Genomic DNA, 25,774 nt, shown 5'->3' with positions numbered 1-25,774 from the left:
ATTCAATTTCCGAAAGATGCGTCTCTTGAATGAAGTAAATGTCCACATTTTGATTTTTAAGGAACGATAATAATTTCTTCTTCTTAATAGGATGATTTAAACCATTGACATTCAGCGAATACATTTTTATATCCATCTAATTAATAATTATGTTTTAACCAATATTCTATGATAATTTATAAGATTAGATCCTAGCACATTCAATAAAAATTTATCCCCTATCCCACCCATTATTTTCCCTCCCCCCCCCACCCATTATCATATTCTGATCTGGAACACGCATTGGTCATGCAAAACCTAAATCTCCATCTCCAGGCAACTAATAATTCATTATATTATTTAAAAACATATCTCTAAATTCAATACATTCTTTATACTTCCACCCTTATATAATTGAAAATTATATCCATTTAATCTATAAATTTTATAAAATTACTAAGAATTATATATAGTTGATTCATAAAATTAAATTCAATATCATGCATACATGTAATATAATACTCTTAATAAATAAACATATTACAAATATAGCTCTTATTCTCTATATATCTATTATTCATCATGTAAATTAAATATACCCATTTTTATAAAAATATTAATATTAATAATAAATGCATTTCAATCATTTTCATAGATCATCTTCATAATGAATTAATTTGAATGAATACTTGAATAAAATATACATTTTATATCAATAAATAAATTTTATAATGAACTCCTATTTTATTAATTATCTACCAATCAATTAATCAATTCCTTATTTTTTCATAATAAGTTAATATGACTAAATAATTGAATAAAATATAAATTTTATAATAGACACCTATTTTATTAATTAATCCCTTCAATAAATCAAATTCTTATCTTATATATATTTCATAAAATTACAATTTTCTTACATAGAATTAAAATATTGTTTTTATAATAAATTAATATATTTCATTTTTAAGTCTTATTCTCAATATAACAAATTTTCCTTTCAATAATATTAATAATAAATTCATTGTAAATCATTTTCATTATTCATTAATCATAATAAGTTAATATGCTTAAATAGTTGAATAAACTCTCTATTCTAATTAAAATATATATTTTATATAAATAATTTAATTTTATAATTAATTTATATTTTAATAATTAAAATTTTTTTTTTTTTTTTTTTTTCCACTAGTATTAATGAATGTGGATGCAAATATTTTATTAATAATTAATTTGATAAAATAATTTTATATTATTGCATCCAATATATCAATAAAATATCTTTTCAGTTAGTAAACATTTCTTATGTCTTATTTATTTTTTTTTTTTTATTAATAATCTTCTTTATTTTTCCCTTTTTTCCATCTTCTTTCTTCTTTCTTCTTTCTTCAGCTGAATTGTTCCTTTTATTCTGTTTTTTATGTAAACATAGGTTCTTCTTGTGTCAAAAATTCTTTCAGTTTTGCAGGATCTTGAAAATATATGGATTTATTTCCACTGGATACTCTCATAGTGGACGGATAATATATTCCATATATGTAGCCTTTTTCTTTTAACTGCTGTCTGAATGTGAGGAATTGTTTTCTTATATTTGCAGTATATTTAGCAAAATCAGGAACTAAAATCAGTTTTGATCCTTTATAATTTAAGTTTTTATTTGCTTTTGCCATTTTTAATATTTCCTGAGCATGTTGGTACCTTAATACCTTGAATATCAAAGGTCTTGGAGCAGCCTGGTTTACTGGCTTTCTTATGGGGATTCTGTGGGCTCTTTCTATCTCTAACGGCCATTTTGAATTGAGCTGTAGCAGTTTAGGTAAAAGATTTTCCAAGAATTGTACAGGATCTCCCCCTTCAATATTTTCAGCCAGACCTAAAATTCTGATGTTCTTTCTTTTTCCTCGGTTTTCCATATCCACCAATTGATTTTTTAAAGCTGCTACTTCTTTTTTAACTTTATCATACTCTTGTGTGAAGGATTCAAATTGCTCCATTTTTTCTTCCATCACTGCCATTCTCTGTCTTTCGGTTTGAATCTCTTGTTTCATGTTGAGAAGTTCTTCTTTAACTTCAGAGATTTTATTAGCATTTTCAGTCAGCATCAGTTTTATTTTGAACAGTTCAGTCATAATATCGGACTTTTCAGTGAGTTCTTCAGCTTCCATCGGGAACGGCACACTCGATGGTGACAGGGGAGTTACTTTTGTTCTTTTTGCTGATATACCCGATGTTGAAGGCTTTTCAGATTTTCCCTGCTTCATACTTGCCATTTCCGACGTTGTTTTATGTTATTTTTATATCGAACAGACAAAGTGAAAGTTTTATTTTTTTCCGTTTGTTGCCTGGATACGAGGAGCGCTGCGGTTAAGCTGCCATATCGTGCGCGCTCCAAGCCACACCCCATTTTAAAAAAAAAAGAAAAAAAGCCCCAATGCCACCACAGATGACAGCCCTCTCCAATGACCGTGGCAGTGGGAATCCCTCCCCACTCCCCGCATGTTGGTGAAAATCAGCAGGAGAGATGCCCAATCCCTCCTGCCATTCACCCCCCCCTCCCCCGTGCAACACAAAAATGGCAGGGATACAGAGGGAGAAGCTTTGATTGGCTCAGACGCCTAAGGCCCCTCCCAAGGGGAGGAAAAAGCCCACCATTTTGGACTGGTGGGCCTAGGAACGGGACGGACTGAGCTTCCCTCCTACTCCAACTTCTCTGAAAAGATAGGGGAGGATTCAGGGGTGAGGTTTTGTGTGACCTCCGGTTGCAGGAGTGAGTGGGCATCTCTCCTGCCTTTTTTTTCATGGGGGAAGGGGGAGAGTAGGGGATGTTTCGGGGTGCCTGGTATAGGAGTGGGCCTTCGGTGGCAGGAGGGAGTGAGCATCCTACCTGCCATTTTGTTGCTGCCGAGGAAGGAGGGGGGAGTCGCCATGGCAGGAGGGAGTAGGCATCTCTACTGCCAATTTTCTTTCATGAGGGGTTCAGCATGGTAGGGGGAAGTGGGCATTCCTCCTGCTGTTTTTGCTACCACAGGGGAGGGGGATGGAGTTGCCGAGTGAGCATCCCTTCTGCCAATTTTCTTTCACTGGGGGGGTTCAGCATGGCAGAAGTAAGTGGACATTCCTCCTTCCATTTTCGCTGCTGTGGGGATGGGTTCAGTTCACAGTGCTGGTTCGTCAGGGAGGACCATCATCAGCGCGGGGTGGGGTGAGTGATTTTTTTTTTAATGGGGAAGATTTTTTGCATGTCTAACATGCACAGAATCTGGGCCCATTAAAAATAAAGGTTAGACAGGTAAGCGACTGGTCTTGACCAGTCGCTTTTTTGGGATCGGTAAAATCAATCACTTTTTTATTGCATCGGGAAGCCATGTTAGAGCATCAATCGCTCTACTAGTTTACATAGCATATTAATGAGCTTATTTGCATGGGATTGTGCAATGAGCGATTGTGCAGAAAACCATGCAGTGAGCTGTTTTCTGCATCAGGTTGGCAAATGCAATTATTATTAAAGCTGTTAAAATAGGTTTAGCGATAATTGCTTGTTTTAGTGCATCTGGGCCTAGGTTCTGACCTTGCTATTATCCTTTCTAGTAGACAGGTATGTCATGCTGGACAGCAGGGTATTATTCTCCCCATGCTCACAAGCCAAGCAGAAGGAATCCATTCTAGGTTTTCAACTTCTCCTCCTTCTCCATAGGGCTCTGCTGCCCCCTTCAGTTTCTACCAAAGCAGGCGATAGCCCTATACAAGAACACATATGTAAGAAGGAGGGGTACTGGGGGACTCCCTGAACTACAAATTTGTTCTGCTCTGAAAGTATGACAAACATATTAAATATTTTAAATGAACAATCAAAACATTGAAACAACCATACCAATCAGAACATTTGTAGAGCTCAAACATTCCTCCAATGTGTTACATAGATTATTCTTCATACCCTTGAAGTCTGACATCAAAATCTCATTTTTGACTCGGACATCCTGATTGAGACAGTAGGCAGGTAGAGTAAATAACCGACAGGGCAGGAATCCAGAATGACACATCTATCTACTAGAAAAGATATTAGCAATGTAAGAACCTAATCTCTTATTGCAATAAGTATATCATTCTGGACAGTAGAGACATACAAAAGCAGTCCCAGAAACCTAGGGTGGGACCTCTGCACCTGTTCGTAAATATGAGCACGCAAAGACGGTGTCCTCCTGTGCTGTCACATCCACCCTATCGAACTTACTTGGAGAATGTGTGCAGAGTGGACCAGGTCACTGCTCTACAAATCTCTCCAGGTGAAATCATCTGAGCTTCCACCCACGAAGAAGCTACGCTTCTTGTGTAATGCACTTTCAAGGAGACCGGTAATTGCTTGCCACAGGCAATATATGCTGATGAGATGGCCATTCGTATCCATCTTGAAATGGTTACCTTAGAAGCCGGTCTACCGTGTCTAGCCTGACTGGTGAGCACAAATAGATGGTCCGATAGCTGGAACTCATTGGTGACTTCTAGATAACATAGGAGAACTCTCCTCACATCCAGCTTTCTTGGAATCTGGTCTTTTTCTTTGATCCTGTGGTCTGAAACACTGGTAATTTTACCTCTTTATTGTAGCTCCTTTTCAACCTAACCCTGTAAACCGTGCCGAGCTCTACGCTTGTGGAGATGATGCGGTATACAAACCTAAGGTTTAGTTTAGTTTAGATATGAAATGATGAAACAACCTTCAGCAAAAAGGACGGGACTGTGTGCAAAGGAAACTGCAACCTCCGTGATCTTGAGGAAGGGTTCCTTGCATGACAGGGCCTGTAACTCTGAGACTTGTCTCGCTGATGAAATGGCCATGAGGAACATGGTCTTGAAGGTAAAATCCAACAAGGACATTTCCTGAATATGTTCATATGGAGCCTGAGGCCATGCAAAACTACATTAAGGTACCGGTGGTCTGAGCCTTAGTGCTCCTTTTAGAAATCTGGCTATGTCTGGATAAGAAGCCAGGGAAGCTTTGCATCCACAGGCTCTGAAGCACAAGAGGCCTGCCACTTGGACTCTGGGTGACGCCACTGCGAGGCCTTTGTCGAGACTTGCTTGGAGGAAAGCTAGCACCACCACATTTGGAGCACTAAATAGCTCCACCTTCTCTTTCGTGTACCATTTTTGAAACTTTTCTCATGCCACAGCAGGAGTCCCAGCAAACCAACCTGTTGCCTGTGTCACCAAACAGGAACAAGTCACCCGAGGCTAGACTAAAATAGAGGTGCTTCCCACCAAAAATGGAGCTGAACCACCCAAAAAATAAGCTCCAGAGACCTTCAGCGGCTAAAAGGCCTAAACCGCCCCACCCACTAAAGGAGAAAAACTGGCATCAGCTGTTAAGGGAGTCCCCAGCCACTGCTGCAGTAAGGGAATCCTTTCTGCCTGACCATCGGATGGCTGGAAAAGCTCCCGTGTGGGCGGCGGGGAAGCCAAGGCTTCCCCACTAACAGCTACCGGCCGCGAGGTACTCCCGAAGGGGATCCCTGGCTACCAGCACCCGATGCCGACGAGGCTTCCCTTCGCAGCGGCCTGCCTCTCATGAACAGGCCTGCCGCAAGTGCCTCACAGCTGGATTACAATGAGCACTTTTTCCCTTACAAAAGTGCTTATTGCTCCAGATGCAACCTAGCTAAATAAAAGTGCCGGTTAGGTGAGAAATACATTAATGGACAATAAATTTAAAGGGAAAGAGCCCTTCAGACTGGCACAGCCTCAGGATTTTTTTTCTGTCAGAATAGACTCCACAGCTCTTTTTTTTTTTTATAATTCTTTATTCATTTTTAAACTTTCAACAAGTGTACAATATAAGTAATACATAGATTTACTAACATCACTTGATAAATCTATCAAGATCATAACAAAGGTATATATATCTAAACCCTTCTTCTCCCCTCCCTTTCCATACAATTATTTAATTGAATCAATCTTTGTCATATTTCTTTTTTTACATTTTTATTTAATTAGGGGCCAGGCTGCCAGCTGAGGCACCTCCACAAAAAGCTGGTGAGGTAAGTCGGACGGACCCCCAAACAAGGTCCACCCAAGCTCATTCTGGCAACAAAAAGGGACCAGGAGCCCTAAACAAAATCCAACAGCCCTAACCAAGGGAGATGGGTACAACTCACTTATACCTGCTGAGACTGAGAGAAGACTGAAGGAATATAGAGAGGGTCAGCTATTATATGCTATTCCAAAGTTTTGTCTCAGTCTCTACCTGCTGGTCATGATGAGATATATACCCATGAGTAAGCTGAAGCTGTACCGGTCTGGCAAGGTTGATAAAGAAGCCTCAGTTCGGCTTCATGGGCTCAAAAAACTCCACTTTCTTACAAACAGGCTCCATTTTCATAAGTCGTATCCAAAAGAATCGCTGAATCGTGTGGCAGCAGTAGCAATCCCCAACATAGGAACTGTAGAATCACAGCTTCTTGGAAATTGCAGAGCAATTTCAATATAGGCACAGTTCAATATAGGCACATATAGGCACAGTTCAAACAAAGTGCATGAAAAACAAAAAAGCAGAAACTTAGCTGCCAGTCATATCATGCCTCTCATGCCGAAATCCCCAAATAAGAATAAACATGCAGGACAAGCAAAACTTAGGCATCTTCACTGCAGGACCCATTGAAATCACCCATTATTATACTGTTGCCCATTTTTCCAGCTTTCCTAATCTCTGAAAACATTTCTTTATCTGTCTGCTCATTTTGTCTCGGGGAACAGTAGAACCAGACAAACATAAAAAAGCAGCATGAGCCCTCTTAAGAAAGTTCATTATGGGCAGTACCATCATAAGATTGTTGGCACAATGAATAATTCCAAAACAAATACCTGCCTGCTGTTAAAGCACCTACCCCCCCCCCCTTTTCACAAAACCGTGGAGGTGGTTTCTAGCGCAGGCCAGCATGCTGAATACTCTGCGTTGCTCCCAATGCTTGTAGGAAGTCTATGAGTGTCGGGGAGCAGCACAGAGCATTCAGCGCACTGGCCTGCGCTAAAAACTGCTGCTTTTTTGTAAAGGGGGGGGGGGGTTAATTGATTACACTAGCAGAAATCCCTTAACTCTGTTTTTATGTTTAGACAGTATATAACTTTTCATTATAAATACTGTATAGTATCTAATATAATAAAATGCTAGGCCGCGGATGCGCACTCAAAAGTCGTGTTCCCTGATCTGTCGCGGAAACACGACTGCGCATGTTTTACGTCACCACCTGCTCTCCACCTCGCGCTGATCTGTCGCGATGTGGCGCATGTGCTAGATGGCGGGGAGTGAGGAGTTGGTACTTAGGGGTAGGAGAGCAGGCCCAGGAGAGAGCGAAAAAAGAGGCAATCGTGAGCTTTTCCCGCCCCTCTCCAGCTTCGGGAAAGGATCGGGACTTTGGAGAACCGCATTGTCTGCTGCCCACCCCTTCCCGACGTCTTCCTATTTACCAGTGCACCTCCAGTCGCATACTGAGGACCTCGCAGTCAGTCTTCCCGATCGCCTCCAGAAGCCCGCTCCGCTCCTCCAACAGCGCAAGGCCCCGAGCCCGAGTCGGCGACGAAACAACCAAAATTAACACTTCCGGGGCAGGCAGATAGCGCGGTAAGGGTGAGCCGCACCTGCGTCGGAGAAGGCTTCCGACGCAGTGGGTGGTCGTGAGAGGAGCCGCTGGAGGCGGATAGAACGCAGGAAGGGGATATGGCACCAAAAGACTACGCCGCTAAGTTTTTAAGAACATAAGAACATAAGAAGTTGCCTCCGCTGAGGCAGACCATAGGTCCATCCTGCTCAGCGGTCCGCACCCGCGGCGGCCCATCAGGCCCATTGCCTGAGCAATGGTCTATACCTATCTATACCCCCCAATCCCTTTTTCTTCTAGGAATCTATCCAAACCTTCTTTGAAACCATTTAATGTTTTCTTGTCTACAACAGCCTCTGGAAGCGCGTTCCATGTATCCACCACCCTCTGAGTGAAAAAGAACTTCCTAGCGTTTGTTCTAAACCTGTCCCCTTTCAATTTCTCCGAGTGCCCCCTTGTACTTGTGGCGCCCCTTAATTTGAAAAATCTGCCCCTGTCTATTTTTTCTATGCCCTTCAGGATCTTGAAGGTTTCTATCATGTCTCCTCTAAGTCTTCGCTTCTCCAGGGAGAAAAGTCCCAACTGCTTCAATCTGTCGGTATATGGGAGATTTTCCATTCCCTTTATCAGTTTGGTTGCTCTTCTTTGTACTCCCTCAAGTACCGCCATGTCTTTCTTGAGGTACGGCGACCAGTACTGGACACAGTACTCCAGATGCGGCCGTACCATTGCACGATACAGCGGCATGATGACTTCCTTCGTCCTGGTCGTAATACCCTTCTTAATGATACCCAGCATTCTGTTTGCTTTCCTAGAGGCTGTGGCGCATTGCGCCGATGCCTTCAGTGTTGCGTCTACCATCACTCCCAGGTCTCTCTCCAGGTTACTAACCCCTAGTGGTGTTCCCCCCATTTTGTATGTGAACATCGGGTTCTTTTTCCCCACGTGCATGACCTTGCATTTTCCCACGTTGAAGCTCATCTGCCACTTTTCGGCCCACTTTTCCAGCTGTGTTAGATCCTTTTGGAGATCCTCGCAGTCTTCCTTGGTTTGAGCCCTGCTGTATAGTTTGGTGTCATCTGCAAATTTAATGACTTCACACTTAGTTCCCGCCTCTAGATCATTTATGTAGATATTGAACAAGAGCGGTCCCAGCACCGACCCTTGCGGAACTCCGCTCGTGACCCCTTTCCAGTCTGAGTAGTGTCCCTTTACGCCAACCCTCTGCTTCCTGTTTGCCAGCCAGTTTTTGATCCATCGGTGGACCTCCCCTTGTACCCCGTGGTTCCATATCTTTTTAAGCAGTCTCTCGTGTGGCACCTTGTCGAAGGCTTTTTGGAAGTCAAGGTAAATGATGTCTATAGATTCCCCTTTATCCACCTGGCTGTTCACTCCCTCAAAGAAGTACAATAAGTTTGTGAGGCATGACCTACCCTTACAGAAGCCATGTTGACTCGGTTTTAGCTGCCCATTTTTTTCGATGTGTTCACAGATGCTGTCTTTAATCAGTGCCTCCATCATCTTTCCCGGGACTGAGGTCAGGCTCACCGGCCTGTAGTTTCCCGGGTCCCCCCTTGCGCCCTTCTTGAAGATGGGCGTGACATTTGCTATTTTCAAATCCTCCGGGATCTCTCCGGTTTTTAAGGATAGGTTGCATATCTGTCGAAGTGGCTCCGCTATTACGTCTTTTAGTTCCTTGAGTACCCTTGGGTGAATGCCATCCGGACCCGGCGATTTGTCGCTCTTTAGTCTGTCAATCTGCTTGAGTACATCCTCTTGGCTTACCTCTAAATAGACCAGCTTATCGTCTTGGTCTCCTATTACGATCTCCTCGGGTTCTGGAATGGTGGTTATATTCTCCATCGTGAATACTGACGTGAAGAACTCATTTAGCCGGGACACGGGCAGTGTGTCTGGGAGGGAATGCATGGATGGGAGAACATCTCAGGGGAGGAGACATAGGCATCCTGGGACTGTCGGCCAAGTCTCTTCCCTGAAGAAGCCCTTTCTGGAAACGTCAATCGCTCCTACTAAACTTACTTGCTCCACTTCATCACTTCATCATGCTTCTATTCCTTTCTCTCCTCTCTTCTACCTTCCAAAGTATTTAGATCAATGCTGTCTTGTTAAAATGTTTATTTTATTTTTATTTTTCCTCTAACTCTACTTTTCACTTCTCTATTACCCTCCAGGTACTTTAGTTAGATTGTGAGCCTTCGGGACAGTAAGGGAATTTTTCAAGTACCTTTCTTATTTCTAATCTTAATGTATATTTTCTGTAAACCGCTTAGAACCTAACGGATGTAGCGGTATATAAGAAATAAATTACATTACATTACATTACATTTAACCTGTCAGCTATCTCTTTCTCTTCTTTTACAACTCCCTTTCTGTCTCCATCGTCCAATGGTCCCACTTCTTTTAAAGTCGTGAAAAGCCGTCGGCCATAAAGTATGCAGGCGGCATACTTCACGACCGATGGCTTTTCAACCCTCCCCAGCACCGCCGCCGCTGAACATTTGAAAACCCTCCACTCCCACCAGCATTGCCGGCTGCAGTTAAGGCCTGGCTTCTTCGGGCAGCAGCAGTGTTTAAAATTCACTGCTGTTGCCGGCTTCAGCCCTTCCTCTCTGGCGGGTCCTGCCTACTTCCTGTTTTCATGAACACAGGACCCGCCAGAGAGGAAGGGCTAAAGCTATGGCTTGCAGATATGTGAAGACAATGCTGAAGTGAAAAAGATATAAAAAAAATAGTTTGTCCAAGGATATGAGTTCAGAGAGAGAGAGAACTAGGAGGAATTACTAATCCAAGCAAGTACTTTGCACTATTGGTGTTGAAGTAACCGGCAGCGTGTGATGTCACCTTGAGGTAATTGCAGGTCTGAGGCAAGCCAGAGCACAATGAAACAAGATTTATTACTCTTCTAAGGGAACAGAGGGGGAGAGAATGACTTGGAGGGAAGAAGAGATGGAAGGAAGGAGGAGATGCCATATGAAACAGAGAGAGAGAGGGCAGACACTGGATGGAAAGAGAAGAGAGGGCAGTGAATGGAAGGGGCAAGACAGAGGGTGAACAGTAGATAGAAGGGGTAGAGAGAGGGAGACAGACAATGAATGGAAGTGTGGGGGAGAGGAGGGACAGCTGCTGAATGGAAATCTGAGGGATAGGGGGAGCAGACTTGGAAGGAAGTGGGGAGGAGAAAGAAAAAAAGGCACATGTGAGGGAAGAGGATAGAGTTAGAAATAAAGATAGACAGACAGGGGGCCAAGGAGAAAGACCGAAAGAATTACAGACAGCGTCCAAGGAGAGAGAGAAAAATAAAAAAAAACAACAGACAGACATTACTCTAGCACCCATTAATGTAACAGGCTGAGGGGAGTAACAAGAAGGGAGCCCTACTGCTGGACAGGGGAAGAGAGGAACAGGTGCTGCTGGGCAGGGGGGAGGTAAAATGAAGGGAGAAGGACTGGACAGTCAAGGAAAGAGACACAGAAAGAAAGACAGACAGCAGGAGGAAGAGAGACAGAAAGAAAGAAAGACAGACAGAAAGCAGCCAAGGAGAGAAAATGAAAAAAAGAAACACAAAGACACACATCTATTCTAGCACCCTTTAATGTAACGGGCCTAAAGACTAGTACTGTATATTTATGTACACCTTTTGGTCTTTTTAATGTGCTATTTTAGGGTCCAATGTCTTATACTTTAATGTTTATTATCTATTTGGTATTATTTATTGTATTCCTATTTATTGTTTTTTTAGGGCTCCTGATGCAGGCTTGTTAGCCGAAACACAGTCCGTGTTGGGTCCATTTTTTAGATTCCACCCTATATGGTTGTCATTAACATACATTTTTCAGCTTGAAGGTCTGGCCTTCTCTGCTCCATTTTGTATTCTTCTAATTATGAATTAAATGCCAATTGATTTAGCCTATAAATAAATTAAATGCCTACATCTCCTAGGTGTGCCAATGTAGGTGCTTACGTTTAGAATTTGGGGGTAGGTGCTTATGCTTTTATATTAGAAGTGTGGATATAACCTGTTTGCTAGTATTCTCTAAAGGAAAGAGGGTGCCTACTTTTCTTTATATAATACGTGCCTACTTAGGGTTCCCCTGTTATAGAATTGCCCTACATAACATAACGTAACAAGAGAATTCTAGAACACATAGCCATAAGTTCACTGCGGTTAACAAAAGATTATGCTATGAGAAATACAGAAAATGTTATACACTGTAGCTCAAGTTTACCAAATTTTCCAATGCAATCACAGTATAGCATTCTTCTGTGTTTGAAAATGATATACTTACATATTCACACTAAGGTCCCAAATTTCCACTCTACTGTCATTTACTGCTCCAAATACTAAAGCTGATGTCGGAGACCACATGATATCATGCACAGCTTCAGTACTGGCAGAAAAGCTTAGTATTGGTTTTAGTATATCCTGACGCCACAAATAAATATTCCAGTCTGCAGAACAGCTTAAAAATACATCATGACAAAATGGATTCCAAGCTATCTTGTAAACAGGGCCCTTATAAACAGAAAAAAAAATGGAAAATATTAATTATGCATTACTCTTAATTAACAAAGCCATAACTTTTAAAAATATGTCTCATTAAACATTCAAGCAATTAGGATACAAGGGAATATGAACAAATAGGTTGCTTTTATTTTGTTGGTATAAACCATGGGATCCCTATCTAGAGTGGAATGGAGTAGCTGTCTAGTGGTCAGAGCACTGGGATGACAATAAGGGAAGCCCAGTTCAAATGCTACTGATCTTGGGCAAGTTACTGAACCCTCTGTTGCCTCAGCTACTAAATTAGATTGTAAGCCTTCTGTGCATAGGGATATTACTACTAATCAAAGAGATGTAATTAAATCCAAATAAATGAGTTAGCAATCGCTAAAGTTAAAAGGGGATAGATTCCGTACAAATATAAGGAAGTTCTTCTTCACCCAGAGAGTGGCAGAAATCTAGAATGCTCTTCCAGAGGCTGTTATAGAGGAAAGCACCTTCCAGGGATTCAAGAAAAAGGTTAGATAAGTTCCTGCTGGACCAGAACATACGCAAGTAAGGCTAGACTCAAATAGGGCACTGGTATTTGACCTAAGGGCCTCTGCGTGAGCGTACTGCTGGGCACGATGGACCGCTGGTCTGACCCAGCAGCAGCAATTCTTATGTTCTTATGATTACCAAGGGCTCCTTTTACAAAGCTGCAATAGCAATTCCCGCAAGGCAAATGCAAGAAAGCCCATTCATAACCTGTGGGCTTCATCACATTTGTCATGAAGGACTCATTAGCGCAGCTTTGTAAAAGAAACCCCAAGATATTTAGACAAATTGGATTTGCCTGAAAATTCTTTAGCTATCTATGGGTAGACTTTAGAATTTTACCCCCCCAAATTCTATAGCGTATGCCTACCTTTTGGTGTTCAAATGAAAGGTAAGTGCCAAAATGGGGTAACCCAGCAGTTAGGTGCTTAATAATAATAATAATTTTATTCTTATATACCGCCAAAGCCATAATAGTTCGAGGTGGTTTACAATAAGAGGTGCTGGACAATCAGAGAAAAGTTACAATGTAAAGTCATCAAATACAAGCATACAGAATAGAAGAAGTAAAAACTATAAATTTCTTAGATTACAAATTGATTAAACAGTTTCATTTTTACTGATTTTCTAAAACTAAAATAGGATGAGGAATTGAGGAATTGCAAAACCAGAAGCTACATCGAAGCAAAGACTCCGATGGCAGAAGGAAATCCCGAAAGGGTCTCTGCATGCAGATCGGCGGCAGCAAGGCTCTCTCCTTCCTGGGCGTTAGTATTTCTCCTCTCCTCCCTGGCCAGACAAAAGCGGCGGTAGTGAATGCAATTCACTACCCTGCTGCTACTCCGGGCATCTTCTCTCCATTCGGCCACCCAAGCGGAAACAGGAAGTTTTCACTGAGAAGACGCAAGGAGTGGTGGCAGGAATGGATTGCTAAATAACTACCAACAACACGTTATAACGTCAAAATAAAGGGAGATGGAGGGAGAGGGGAGATGGACTTGGGGGAGTTGGTGGACTGGAGGAGAGATAGAGAGAAGATGGATGGGAGAAATGAACTTGGTGGAGGGGGGAGATGGACTTGAGGGCGATCATGGAGCGGAGATAGACTTGGGGGAGTTGGTGGACTGGAGAGGGAGAGATGGAGAGAAGATATATGGGAGAAATGAACTTGGTGGAGGGGGGAGATGGACTTGAGGGCGATCATGGAGCGGAGATGGACTTGGGGGAGTTGGTGGACTGGAGAGGGAGAGATGGAGAGAAGATGGATGGGAGAAATGAACTTGGTGGATGGTGGAGGGAGAGATGGACTTAGGGGAGATCATGGAGAGGGGAGATGGGGGGAGGGATAGAAGAAATAATGGTTCTAAAAACAGGAGAGGGAGAGAGATGGTGGACAATGGAATTTAGGGAGGAAAGGAACAGAAAGGGAGAGAAGTTGGACACAAGGGATGGTGTGTGGGGGGGATAGAGATACTAGATAGGAGGGTAGCTAGAAAGAGAATGGGAGAGCTAGTGGGGAAGGAGGGAGAGATGCTAGATGAAAGGGTAGTTGAGAAAAGGAGAGATGGTGAATCTGGGTATGGTGGGGTCCATCGCTGCAGCTACGGGAATAGAGGTGGAAAAAGGAAAGATACCAGACCTCTAGGGGAGGGAAGGGAAATGGAAGGGGAGGACAGAATTGGAAGATGGATGGTTACCACGGAGAAAGAAGAAAACAACAAATGGGCAAGAGACCTTGGCAAGCAAGTTATCAGAAGTTGTTTGTTGCAGAGCCTGGGACCAATATGATTTGAAAAATGATCAGACAACAAAAGGTAAAAAAATAATTTTATTTTCTGTTTTGTGATTACAATGTGTCAGATTTGAAATTTGTATCTTGCCAGAGCTGGTGAACGTGAGCTAGGATTTAACAGAGAGAGGAAAAGTCTTTTTTGTTTGTTTATTGTGTTTACACCACAGCACCAGTGTGGGTAGGAGAGGGCAAGGGGGTGAAGAGGCTATAAAATAAACTCACCAGGATGTTTGTAAAAAAACACCCAATTGTGCAGGAAAATCAAATCAAATCGAAAAATTGATTCAATAGGCTGAATCAAATTGAAATATTTTTTCCTGAATCAGGCAGCACTACTGCCCAGCACAAAATTAGCAAATTCTGCAAAATTCTTCAAGTTTGTCAAAATTTAAACAATATTTACACTAATTATTATCCATATTCCATTTAAAACATTTAAAATAAAATGGTTTTCTTCTACCTATATTGTCTGGATGTTTTATTTTTCCATCATGTTGCTTCCAGTTTTTTTTTTCCTGTCGTCTGCTAATTCTCCTTCAAGTAAGTGGCTGCTATCCATTTGTCTTTTCTACTCTCCTGTCTATTCCCTCACTACACCTGCCTCAAATATATTGATCATTCCTTTTTTAGCTCTTTTCTGCCTCTTTCTTATCCTTCTCCTTTTTCATTTTCAGCTACCTATCACATGTCCATCTTCTCTCCCATTCCCCATCTTATTCCTTCCTCATCCCTCCATTACCATATTTCTACTCTCTGTTATATCTATCCTCTCATCCGTTTCCTTGTCACCCTCTGCTCCCCTCTCAGGGTTCTACCATTCTCAGCGTCTTCATTACTCCACCCGTATACCCCAGCATCCTTCCTTCCCAACCCTCTTCCCTGCTGCACTCTCCCCCATGGTACAGCATTTTACCCACTCTCTTCCTTCACTCCCATTTCCAGGCATCTCTCCATCACTCCATTCTGCTCCTGGATCCAACATCTCCCTCCTTCTTCTACTCCACCTCCTGTGTACCTCTCTCTACCTCTCATCTATCCCCATGTCCAACACCTCTCTCTCTCCCTTCCTTGTGCCCTGTGTCAAATCTCTCGATCCTTCTCCATGCGCCATTTCCCCCCCCCTTCCTCCCCTCCATTATGTGCAATTTCATCCTCTCCCTCACTATACATGTATCCCTCTCCTCCACCTGTGCCACCATCTTTCCTTCCTCTCCCCTCCCCCTGTGTCACTATCTTTCCTTCTTCTCACCCCTTCCTATCCCCTATGCCATCAGCTTTCCTTCCTTTTACCCCTTCCCTCCCCTTGTGCCATTGTCTTTCCTTCCTCTCACCTCTTCCCTCCCCTTGTGCCACCAACTTTCCTTCCTCCCGCCCCTTCCCTCTCCCTATGCCACCAGCTTTTCTTCCTCTCACCCCTTCCCTCCCCTTGTGCCACCAGCTTTCATTCCTCCCGCCCCTTCCCTTCACCTGAGCCACCAGCTTTCCTTCCTCTTGCCCCTTCCCTTGTGCCACCAACTTTTGTTCCTCCCACCCCTTCCCTCCACCTATGCCACCAGCTTTCCTTCCTCCTGTCCCTTCCCTTCCCTTTGTGCCACCAGCTTTCCTTCCTACTGCCTCTTCCCTCCACCTATGCCACCAACTTTCTTTCCTCTCACCCCTTTCCTCCCCCTGTGCCACCAACTTTCCTTTCTCTCTTCTGTACTCCAAAGGCTTGCTTCTTTGGGTCGAGGTATTGGCAACGACTCTCACATGCTGCCTGCTGCTCCCCTCTTCCGTGGAAAGACTTCCGGGTCAGCCGCAGGCAGTGTATGGGAATTGCTGCCGATACCGCAACCCAAAAATGACATGGCGAGATTCATTGCTGACATGACCCGACAAGATTCTGCATTGGAAAAGGGAATTCTGCGCGACTGTGCATTTCTGCAGAAATTCTGCATTGCGCAGTCGCACAGAATTCCGCCAGGAGTAACCACTACCACAGTATGAATGAGCTCTTTTTGACATTCTTCAAATGATGCCACAGCTGTCAAAATACAAAACATTTTGGCCGACATTTAGCAAGGAGATGTTAATAAGCCAAGAGCTCATTTGCATCTCAAAGCTAAATTTCACAAAAACATGTACTGTACTTATCCACAAACATTTTTGTAGATTAGCATATGAAGCCCTTAGTGACTGAAATTCTAAAAGAGTTCTTAGCTGAGTAAGGTATTCAGTAAATAGTTTCTCTGCATTCTCAACTCCCACAACATATCTAAAGCAATCCTCAGGTAAGCTTTTAATACATTGTGAAATGATCTCATTATATGAGAACTTTGCTTTTTTATAAAAATAAAATTAAAACATAAAAATTACATTGCTTGTTTTGAATATAATCAATCTTTATAATCTGTAACTAACAGCAAAGTGTAATTTACCTTGTGTGCTTTATAGGTGTCTAAGAATTGTTCATTATATGAACAGGAGCATTTGTGTATCTGTCCTTCATCAGTTCCAGCCAAGTATATATTTGTTTCCTGAAATAAAATAGTTCTCAGTTGTGACATTCTACTTAGCAACAATGATCATACTGCAAGTTTAGATTATGACAGGAGAAAGTACAATAAATAAAAGGAGGAAAGGGGATTGGGACTTGAATACCACCTTTTTCTAATCACATAACCACACTCAAAGCAGTTTACATACTGTATATACATGTACAGCCCTTGGAGTCAATCTCACAAACTCTGGGTGCAGAGGCAGCAGTTCTACCACTAAGCCACTCCTCAACTCAAACACAATGCTGACATAACCTTATGAAGAAGGACATGGAAAAAATGAAGAAACTAGTTAGAAGGAAATAATGATGGTAAATCAAAAAGTAAAGTCAAAATACATTTAACGGCTTTAATTAAAGTATCTTGTGAGTAACTGAACATATCACTTTTCCACATAGTCCCCATGCAAGGTGACACATTTGTTGTATCATTCAACTAGCTTCTGCATTCCTGCGGAAAATAAGTTTTTGGGCTGCTCCTGAAGCCAGGTGAGCACCGCTTCCTTTACTTCATCATACTTTGTCTTTTGCTCTCTGGGTCACAGTGATGCACCAGTGTCTCTTCACCAGTGACAATTCTCTCCAGAATACTCGGATCTTCTTCATACCTTCTCAGGAACTGGGTCGCAACCTCCACATGCTGTGGCTTGTGCAGATCAGTAAGCTGTTTGGGAACCCATCGTGCACAGACTTTCCTGTATCCCAACTCATCATGCATTATGGCAAATGTAGAGCCATAGCTGATATTCAAATCTGAAGCCATTTGAGACACTATTATCCATTGGTCTTCACTAATCAAGGTATAAGCCCTGTCAATGTGCTCTTGTGTGCGCGATATTGATGGGCGATCAGAACGACCTACATTGGTGACATGTGTTCTTCCCGCTTTAAACCTTTTTATTCACTCATAAATCTTTCATTGATTCATAGTGCTATGGCCATACTGAGTCAATATCAGTTTCCTTGTCACCCTCTCCTCTAAAACAATGCAACAAAGCAATGGCCAATCAGGGGCTTCCTCAGGCTCAACACTACAGAAGTGTGCCTGAGCCAATCAGGGTCTTAGGCCCCTACCCATGCATCATATGATGTACCAGGGGCGGGGCCTAAGGCCGACGTTACACAAGAGCTGGCCGGAGGAGCAGGAGGGGAACCATGATTTTGACTAAAGGTAACAGAGGGGTGAGGCCAAACTGGGGGGCATCCTGACGGCAGGAGGGAGTGTGCATCCCTCCTGCCATATGTAAAGGTACCTGTGGTGTGGTGGGCTGGGCTGACGGCAGTGGCGGCATCCCTCCTGCCATATATAAAGGTACCAGTGGTGGGGTGGGCCAGGTTGATGGTGGTGGTTGTTAGTTTGATGGTGGCGGCATTCCTCATGCCATATGTAAAGGTACTGGTGGTGGGGTGGGCCGGGCCGACGGTGGTGGCGGCATCCCTCCTGCAATTTTGGGGGGGGGGATTTGGGGGGATGGGGCACTGTCGGGGGGCAGGGTTGTTTTTTTTTCTTGGCAAGATATTTTGCGTGTGTATTACACACAAAATATCAGTGCCATTTTTTATTTTTTGTAATGGAAAAACCCCCCCAGCAAAAGCTCTGACAGCAGTGACAGGAGGCTGCTTCTCCCGGTCTCAATTGCTCACTGAGTGATTGAGTTGGGAGTTTGCATGCAAAAAAGATAGTGAATCAATCGCTGTTTTAAAATTGATCAGGAATCAGCCAACAGGGATTGAATTGCCATCTTTAATGAATCTGGGCCTCAGTGGCTCCAACATATCATCTCTCAGTTATTTCTGAGACAGTGGGATATTTCCACTCCTAGAGAAAAAAAATAGAAGGGCTCAGCAGATCCAACATATCTCCTCTGAACCCCATAGCAACAACAACATGTGCTTGACAGCTCCATCACCTCTTAGTACGAGGTCATATGTTGGGGCAAACAAACCCCTCTTGCTGTTTTTCTGGGCCTGGGAAGAAACCCCCTCCAAAAACACAGCAAGAAGAACTCAGTGGCCCCAGCTTATCAAATTCCACCCTCAAATTAACAAGAGAAGTTAAACAGCTCACTTCTCTAATAACAACTGCATACCCCCCCCATAACAGCCTAAGCAAGAGTTGGGCTTAGCCTGTGCAAATTCAGCCAGACACAATCATAGAAGGTACACAAAATAAATTTTTATTAACTCAAAACCCCTAGTCCACAGGATCAGGTACAAAAGGAAGTAGTACTTTTTTTTTTTTTTTTTTTATAATTCTTTATTCATTTTAAAACTTTCATCAAGTGTACAAAAATTGCAACACAATAACATAGATTTAACCACTTGTACATCTTATCATTATAACTTATAGTTGTAAATATAACCCTCCCTCTCCCATCCTGAAATCCTTTTAGTAATTTTTATTTTTCATATAATAGAAACCCTCCCCCCACCCCACCCTTATCTTACATATTAAATATAGAAATATTAGTAACATAGTAACATAGTAGATGACGGCAGATAAAGACCCGAATGGTCCATCCAGTCTGCCCAATCTGATTCATTAGGAAAATGGCATCAATCATGACAAAAGGACGTTAATGGTTCCCAAATTTTAATGAAGTTTTTATAATTTCCATTTTGCACCGCTATTGACCTTTCCATTCTGTATATGTGGCAAACTGAATTCCACCAAAATTTAAAATTGAGCCTACTATGGTCTTTCCAGTTATTAGTAATATGTTGAATGGCTACTCTGGTCAAAATCAATAAAAGTTTGTTATTACACATTGATATCTGACTCTTTTTTCTCATAGACATACCAAAAAGTACAGTATCATAAGTTAATGCTACGTGATTTTCCAATAAACAATTTACTTGATCCCAGATTGAGTTCCAAAAGGCTAAGATATGGGGACAATAGAACAAAAGATGATCTAAAGTCCCTATATCCAGATTACAATGCCAGCATCTATTAGACAAAGAACTATTTAACTTTTGCAATCTAACTGGGGTCCAAAAAGCTCTATGTAACAAAAAAAACCAAGTTTGTTTCATAGACGCTGACATTGTACATCTCATTCTCCAAGACCAAATTTGTGGCCATTGAGATGCTGAAATATCATGCTTAATCTCAATGCTCCAAATATCCCTAAGAGTATTTTTAGGCTTTTTTTTAACCAATTCACTAATAGTTTTATACCAGTGTGCGGCCTGATGACCCAGAAAGTCCGCCTGAAAACATAAAAATTCTATGCTAGGTTGATTATTCAAATTTTTCCATTCAGGGAACCCTGCCTGAATGGCCTGCTTCAATTGCAACCAACGAAAAAATTGCGATTTGTGAAGCCCAAATTTATGTTGCAATTGTGTAAAATCCAGCAGCTTACCATTAGTAATTACATCATTTAAAGTTCTGATACCTGCAATTATCCAATGTTTCCAGACGATCTTAAAACCGCCAATTTGAATCTTGGAGTTTAGCCATATGGATTGATTCGTTGAATTATTAATAGTAATTGCTGTTAAATTACTGACAAACCGTAATGTTTTCCAAGTATCCATTAGAATTCTATTTTCTTTGTACAATCTGGGCATCTTGATACTGAGCACATGAGAAAGATGTAAAGGAAACATGAGTCGCCATTCCAAATATAACCAATCAGGAGTATACTCAATGAGATCCGGGAGGACCCAATACATACCTTGACGTAAAATATAGGCTTGATGGTACCTATAAAAATTTGGAAAATTTACCCCGCCCTCCTTAATTGGTCTTTGCAAAGATGCTATAGCAATTCTAGGAGTTTTACCAAGCCAAATAAATTTTATAATAATCGAGTTCAATTTTTTATAAAAAGATCCATGAAAAAATACTGGTATCATACCCATTTGATAGCAAACTACAGGTAGAATCATCATTTTAACCGTTTGAACTCTCCCCCACCAAGATAAATGTAATGGATTCCAATGCTCACATAATTCCGTAACCTTTTTTAACAGCCTTTTTTCATTTTCTTTTACAGTCTCATCTACTGTATTTTTAATCCATATTCCTAAATATTTTAAACCATCATCCTTCCAAACGAAAGAAAAGGACTCAAACATACTTTTTAAACAATGTACATTGAGTGGAAGAAGTTCAGACTTATTCCAATTTATTTTATATCCTGAAAATTTACCGAACTTGTCTATCAAGTCTAACAAACAAGGAATGGAGGAAACAGGATTTCTCAAATATAATAAAATATCGTCTGCATAAGCAGATAACTTATATTCCCAATTGTTACGAGGAATACCCTGTATCCCCTTTGCTTGATTAATAGCTAATAATAGGGGTTCTAATACTATATCAAAAAGCAAAGGAGATAGTGGACAACCCTGTCTAACTCCCCTATGTAAATGAAAACAAATTGACATTTTATTATTGATATATAATCTTGCCATAGGGGAGCTATACAAAGTCTGAACCATTTGAATAAATCCTGAACCTATACCAAACCATTCCAATGCTTGATACATGAAATCCCATTCCACTCTGTCAAATGCTTTTTCTGCATCTAAAGATATGGCAAAAGCCGGATCATTCATATTTTTAGTTAAATTTAAAGTGTGGAATGTCAATCTTGTGTTACTAGAAGAATGTCTATTCGCAATGAATCCAGTTTGATGTACATCAATTATATAAGGGAGAGCCTTAGCCAATCTCATAGCCAAAGTTTTAGCCAGTAATTTTCCATCTACATTAATTAAAGATATCGGCCTATAGTTTGATACCGAAATAGGATCTCTATTTGGCTTAGGTAAAACAATAGTTAAAGATTCTGCCATAGTACCTGTAATACAACCTTTATTTAGTTGATATTGATATAAATTTAATAAATGAGGGAGTAACGCATTTTGAAATGTTTAATAAAATTCTACTGTAAAACCATCCCCACCTGGAGCGGATCCAACTCTAAGAGACTTCAATGCAGTTTCTACTTCTTTTAATGATATAGGCTCATCTAATCTTCTTTTTATATGATCAGGAAGTTTTGGACCCACTAATAAATTTAAAAATTCCACACCACTTTGAAGTTTATCAGCATAAGACTCGGAAGAATACAAATCTTTATAAAAATTAAGAAATTGATTTAAAATATCATTAATCTGAGTATGCAAGTTTCCATTACTATCTTTAATTGCTATTATTTTTACTTTTCTTTTTTTTGCTTTAAGATAATTTGCAAGTAATCTTCCCGCCTTATTGGAACATCCATAATACAAAGTTTGCTGGGAAAATAAATCTTTCCTCGCCAATCTTGAAGAAATCTCATTATATTTCCCTTTTACTTTTAAGAGTTCTTGTAAAGTATCTTTCTGCCAATTACTAATTAATTTAGATTCTAGAAATTTAATTTCATTTTCCAGATCAGTGAATTGTTTAACCAATAATTTCCTAGTATGTGCCGAATAAGAAATGATATGACCTCTCATAGTAGCTTTAAAAGCATCCCACAATATTTCAGTGTTGATATCCACTGTATTATTGATTTGGAAAAATTCAGATATCTTTTCCTTAAATTCTTCAAGAAAAACTGAATCTGCAATCAGTGTTTTATCAAATCTCCAAACTGATCTATTTATTTCCTGTTTATCTAAACTACATTTAATCCATACCCCTCCATGATCTGACAAAATAATTGGATCAATGGAAGCTTGTAGCACCTGTTTTACCAATGAATTTTAAACAAAAACATAATCAATTCTTGAAAAAGATTTATGAACTTGTGAAAAAAAAGAAAATCCCTGATCATTAAAATGAAGAATTTGCCATATATCTTTTAAATCACAAGAATTTACCAGATTTTCTAACCCTAAAGATTTTATATTTTTACTTGGTTTTTTATCCATAAAAGGATCCATCACAGCATTGAAATCTCCAGCTACAACTAAATTAGAAGCAGCCAGTGGGAGTATTAATTGTTGTAAAGATTTAAAATAATCATTTTGATTCGAATTAGGGGCGTAGACATTAATCAAGATCAAGATATTATTTCCCATTCTCATTTCCACCTTAATCCATCTTCCTAAGGGATCAAACTCCAACATTTTAAATGAAGCTGAACATTTATTACTTATTAAAATAGCAACCCCCGCTTTTTTCCTAACTGCAGGGGCGAAAAAACAGTGCTTTAACCATTCGCCTTCGAGTCTTTTTGATTCAACATCTGAAAGATGCGTCTCTTGGATGAAGTATATATCAGCTTTCTGTTTTTTCAAGAAAGTAAGCATTTTTTTCCTTTTTACAGGATGATTGAGACCATTAACGTTAAGGGAAAAAATTTTAGTCTCCATTATATTTAATAATTATCAAAAATCTCTTCTCAAATGTAAAGAATAAATAACAAATTAATTCATGATTAGATGCCATTTTCCAAACCCTCTTCATTAGAATATAACACTTCCCCCAGTTATTATCAATCCCTTTGTTAATCCCATTCCCACCCATCCCCCCCCTAAATAATGACATATATAACTTGGAATCACACATATAAGTACAGATGAGTCCAGAAAGTTCCCCAACAGACCACAATATTAAGACAATATTATAATATATTCATCTTTTTATATAATTCTCTTGTTATTATTATAATCATTCCATAAATATCCATCAAAAACCTCAACAACCAATTCCCAAGCTGTATAGATCTAATTGATCTAATGTGAAGATAATATTAAGATTATCTTGCTTGGATAATCAATAACTAATTATTCTTAATATCCTTTAACATATAATATTAACATGTATAAAAGGAGACAAATTATAAATCTATAATTTACTCATAATGAAATCAAATCGCTTCTGCTCATATGTGCACAGTAACCATCCTCTTTAGAAGTGAAAAGATGTTAATTAATAAATTTTCCATCACTAAAGACATATGAATTTGATTCATATTAGAATTAGATATTCCCTATTGAAAATATATTCTATAGCTATCAATGAGATTCAATGAAAAGCAATTAAAATTTAAATTAAATATATTGAAATATTAATTCTTATACAGAATGAGTTCAGCACTAGATCAAAGATAAGATCATTTTTGAAAGAATATTCCTCAGTGAAAGATCCTAGTGCGTCACATTCCCTGCGCACAAATTTACTTCCAATTGATCCCAAAATCATAGTTATAAACAGTAATGGAGTCATAAAACTCAATATTCCAGTTCTTCTTTCTCCTTTTTTCTTATATCTTCCTAGTCATACTACGATAATATATTAAGGTTAGAATTTCAGGAGCTATAAGGAATGAGCAATGAGACACAAGGAATGCAATCCATCTCCTAATATGCAATAAGCACAAGACATGCCAGTTAATTATATATGTCCTTCCCTTGCACAATAACCACTGTTCAGTCCAAAGATGATATCTGCGATGAAGATTCAAATCAATAAACAAATAGTTCCAAGAATTCCATTTTCGATGCTGGTGTCTTTTCTGAATAAAGATTCTCGTTTCACCATACCAATCGTATCTGGAAATCAGTCTCTTTCTTTCTTGAACAGAAAGGTGAACTCCTCAGTTCAAAAGTTTTAGTATGAATGGCATATCCCCTATGCATTTCGATATGCAAGTGATCATACAACTTGGCAATGTGGTGAGCATAATGTTACCCAAAATTGTAAGAAAATATACCACTTATAATAGTGTTACAACCACACAAACTTCTTTTTTCTTTGTTTTTTATCAGCACTTTCAAAAAACTGTACTTTACACTCAGGAAAAAGCCTCAGAATAGGAGCCCACGCTCAGTCTAATCATAGACTTAACTTTCAGCGTGGTTTTTTCCGCTCCGTGGTTCCAGTCATTGGCTTAAAAAACCTGAGACTCAATTTTATTACTAAATAATCTAAAACGCTTTTGTCATGAATATCTTTATAAATCTTTGAAATAACTACTTATTTTATATCTTTATAATAGCTGTGGAAGCAACAATTCTTTAGTTTGAAAAAGCTAGCAACCAAGCACTTATCTCAGCGTTCATTTTGTATGCTGTCGTGCTATCAAATCATTGCCGCTGCCTGCCAACGTTTCGCGGATATCGCATTTAATCCGCTGCTTCAGGGCTACTGGCAGAAGCATCCAAGCATTGTTCACAACTGTGTGTTCTGTTGAGGTTTTCCTTTAATACTCTGTTTCCTCTCCAGCTTGGGTTGGTTCAGTGGCAGCCACAATTTTGGGTAGCAGATTTTGCAGAGCCACTTTGGGTGACAGTTTTTGAGCATAATGTTACACCATATTCCTGTTAATCCTGCTGTAGAATTATTCTTAGTTTCGTACTCATCTTCTATAATTCAGTCATTGTGATGAAAAAAAAAAAAAAAATTCTTTCTTCTTCGAGTCAGAAAAATGTCCAACATGTGGTATCATGTACAAAGGATCCATTTTTTCAAAGGCATATCTCATAGCCCAGCACATTATACATAAAATATATATTGCATGCTTACTGCAGCTAATAATTAAAAGTTACTCCTGCAATATTTGACTAGACCTTTGTTAGAATCTTACTGCAATAAGAAAAGGCAGATAAGAATATTTTGTAAGTTGTAAATCTTCCAGAGAGGAATGTTCAGTACAATATATTACCTCATGCATTTGTAGTGCTTATAGAACTCAGAATGCAATTCAAATCCTCACTGTAAACTGGGAAGATTCTTTTACCGGTACATATTAAAATAAACTTTAAAATATAAAAACAATTCTTTATATTATATATACTATAAAGCATATAAAACAACTGGAATAAACCACTCAGATTCATTCATTCATAGGCTGCTCTCTTTGATTTAA

General features: G+C 40.0%; 1 protein-coding gene across 5 annotated transcripts in view; it reads right to left on the bottom strand.

Moving 5' to 3' along the window:
• The window catches only part of WDR78 (WD repeat domain 78), a 187,274-nt gene that overhangs the window by 11,038 nt on the left and 150,462 nt on the right, over positions 1-25,774 (bottom strand). For all 5 annotated transcript variants that reach the window (XM_033915919.1, XM_033915917.1, XM_033915920.1 and 2 more), the window contains exons 14-15: positions 16,840-16,938; positions 11,879-12,105 (exon numbers count right to left, since the gene is read on the bottom strand). In XM_033915919.1, coding sequence (XP_033771810.1) covers positions 11,879-12,105; positions 16,840-16,938 — 326 coding nt within the window. The remainder of the gene's footprint in view (positions 1-11,878; positions 12,106-16,839; positions 16,939-25,774) is intronic.

The sequence above is a fragment of the Geotrypetes seraphini genome, chromosome 12 (assembly GCF_902459505.1).
Source record: "Geotrypetes seraphini chromosome 12, aGeoSer1.1, whole genome shotgun sequence".
NCBI classification, from domain to species: Eukaryota; Metazoa; Chordata; class Amphibia; order Gymnophiona; family Dermophiidae; genus Geotrypetes; species Geotrypetes seraphini.
Note: the sequence above shows the minus strand (reverse complement) of the source record. Positions and strands in the feature narration are given on the sequence as shown.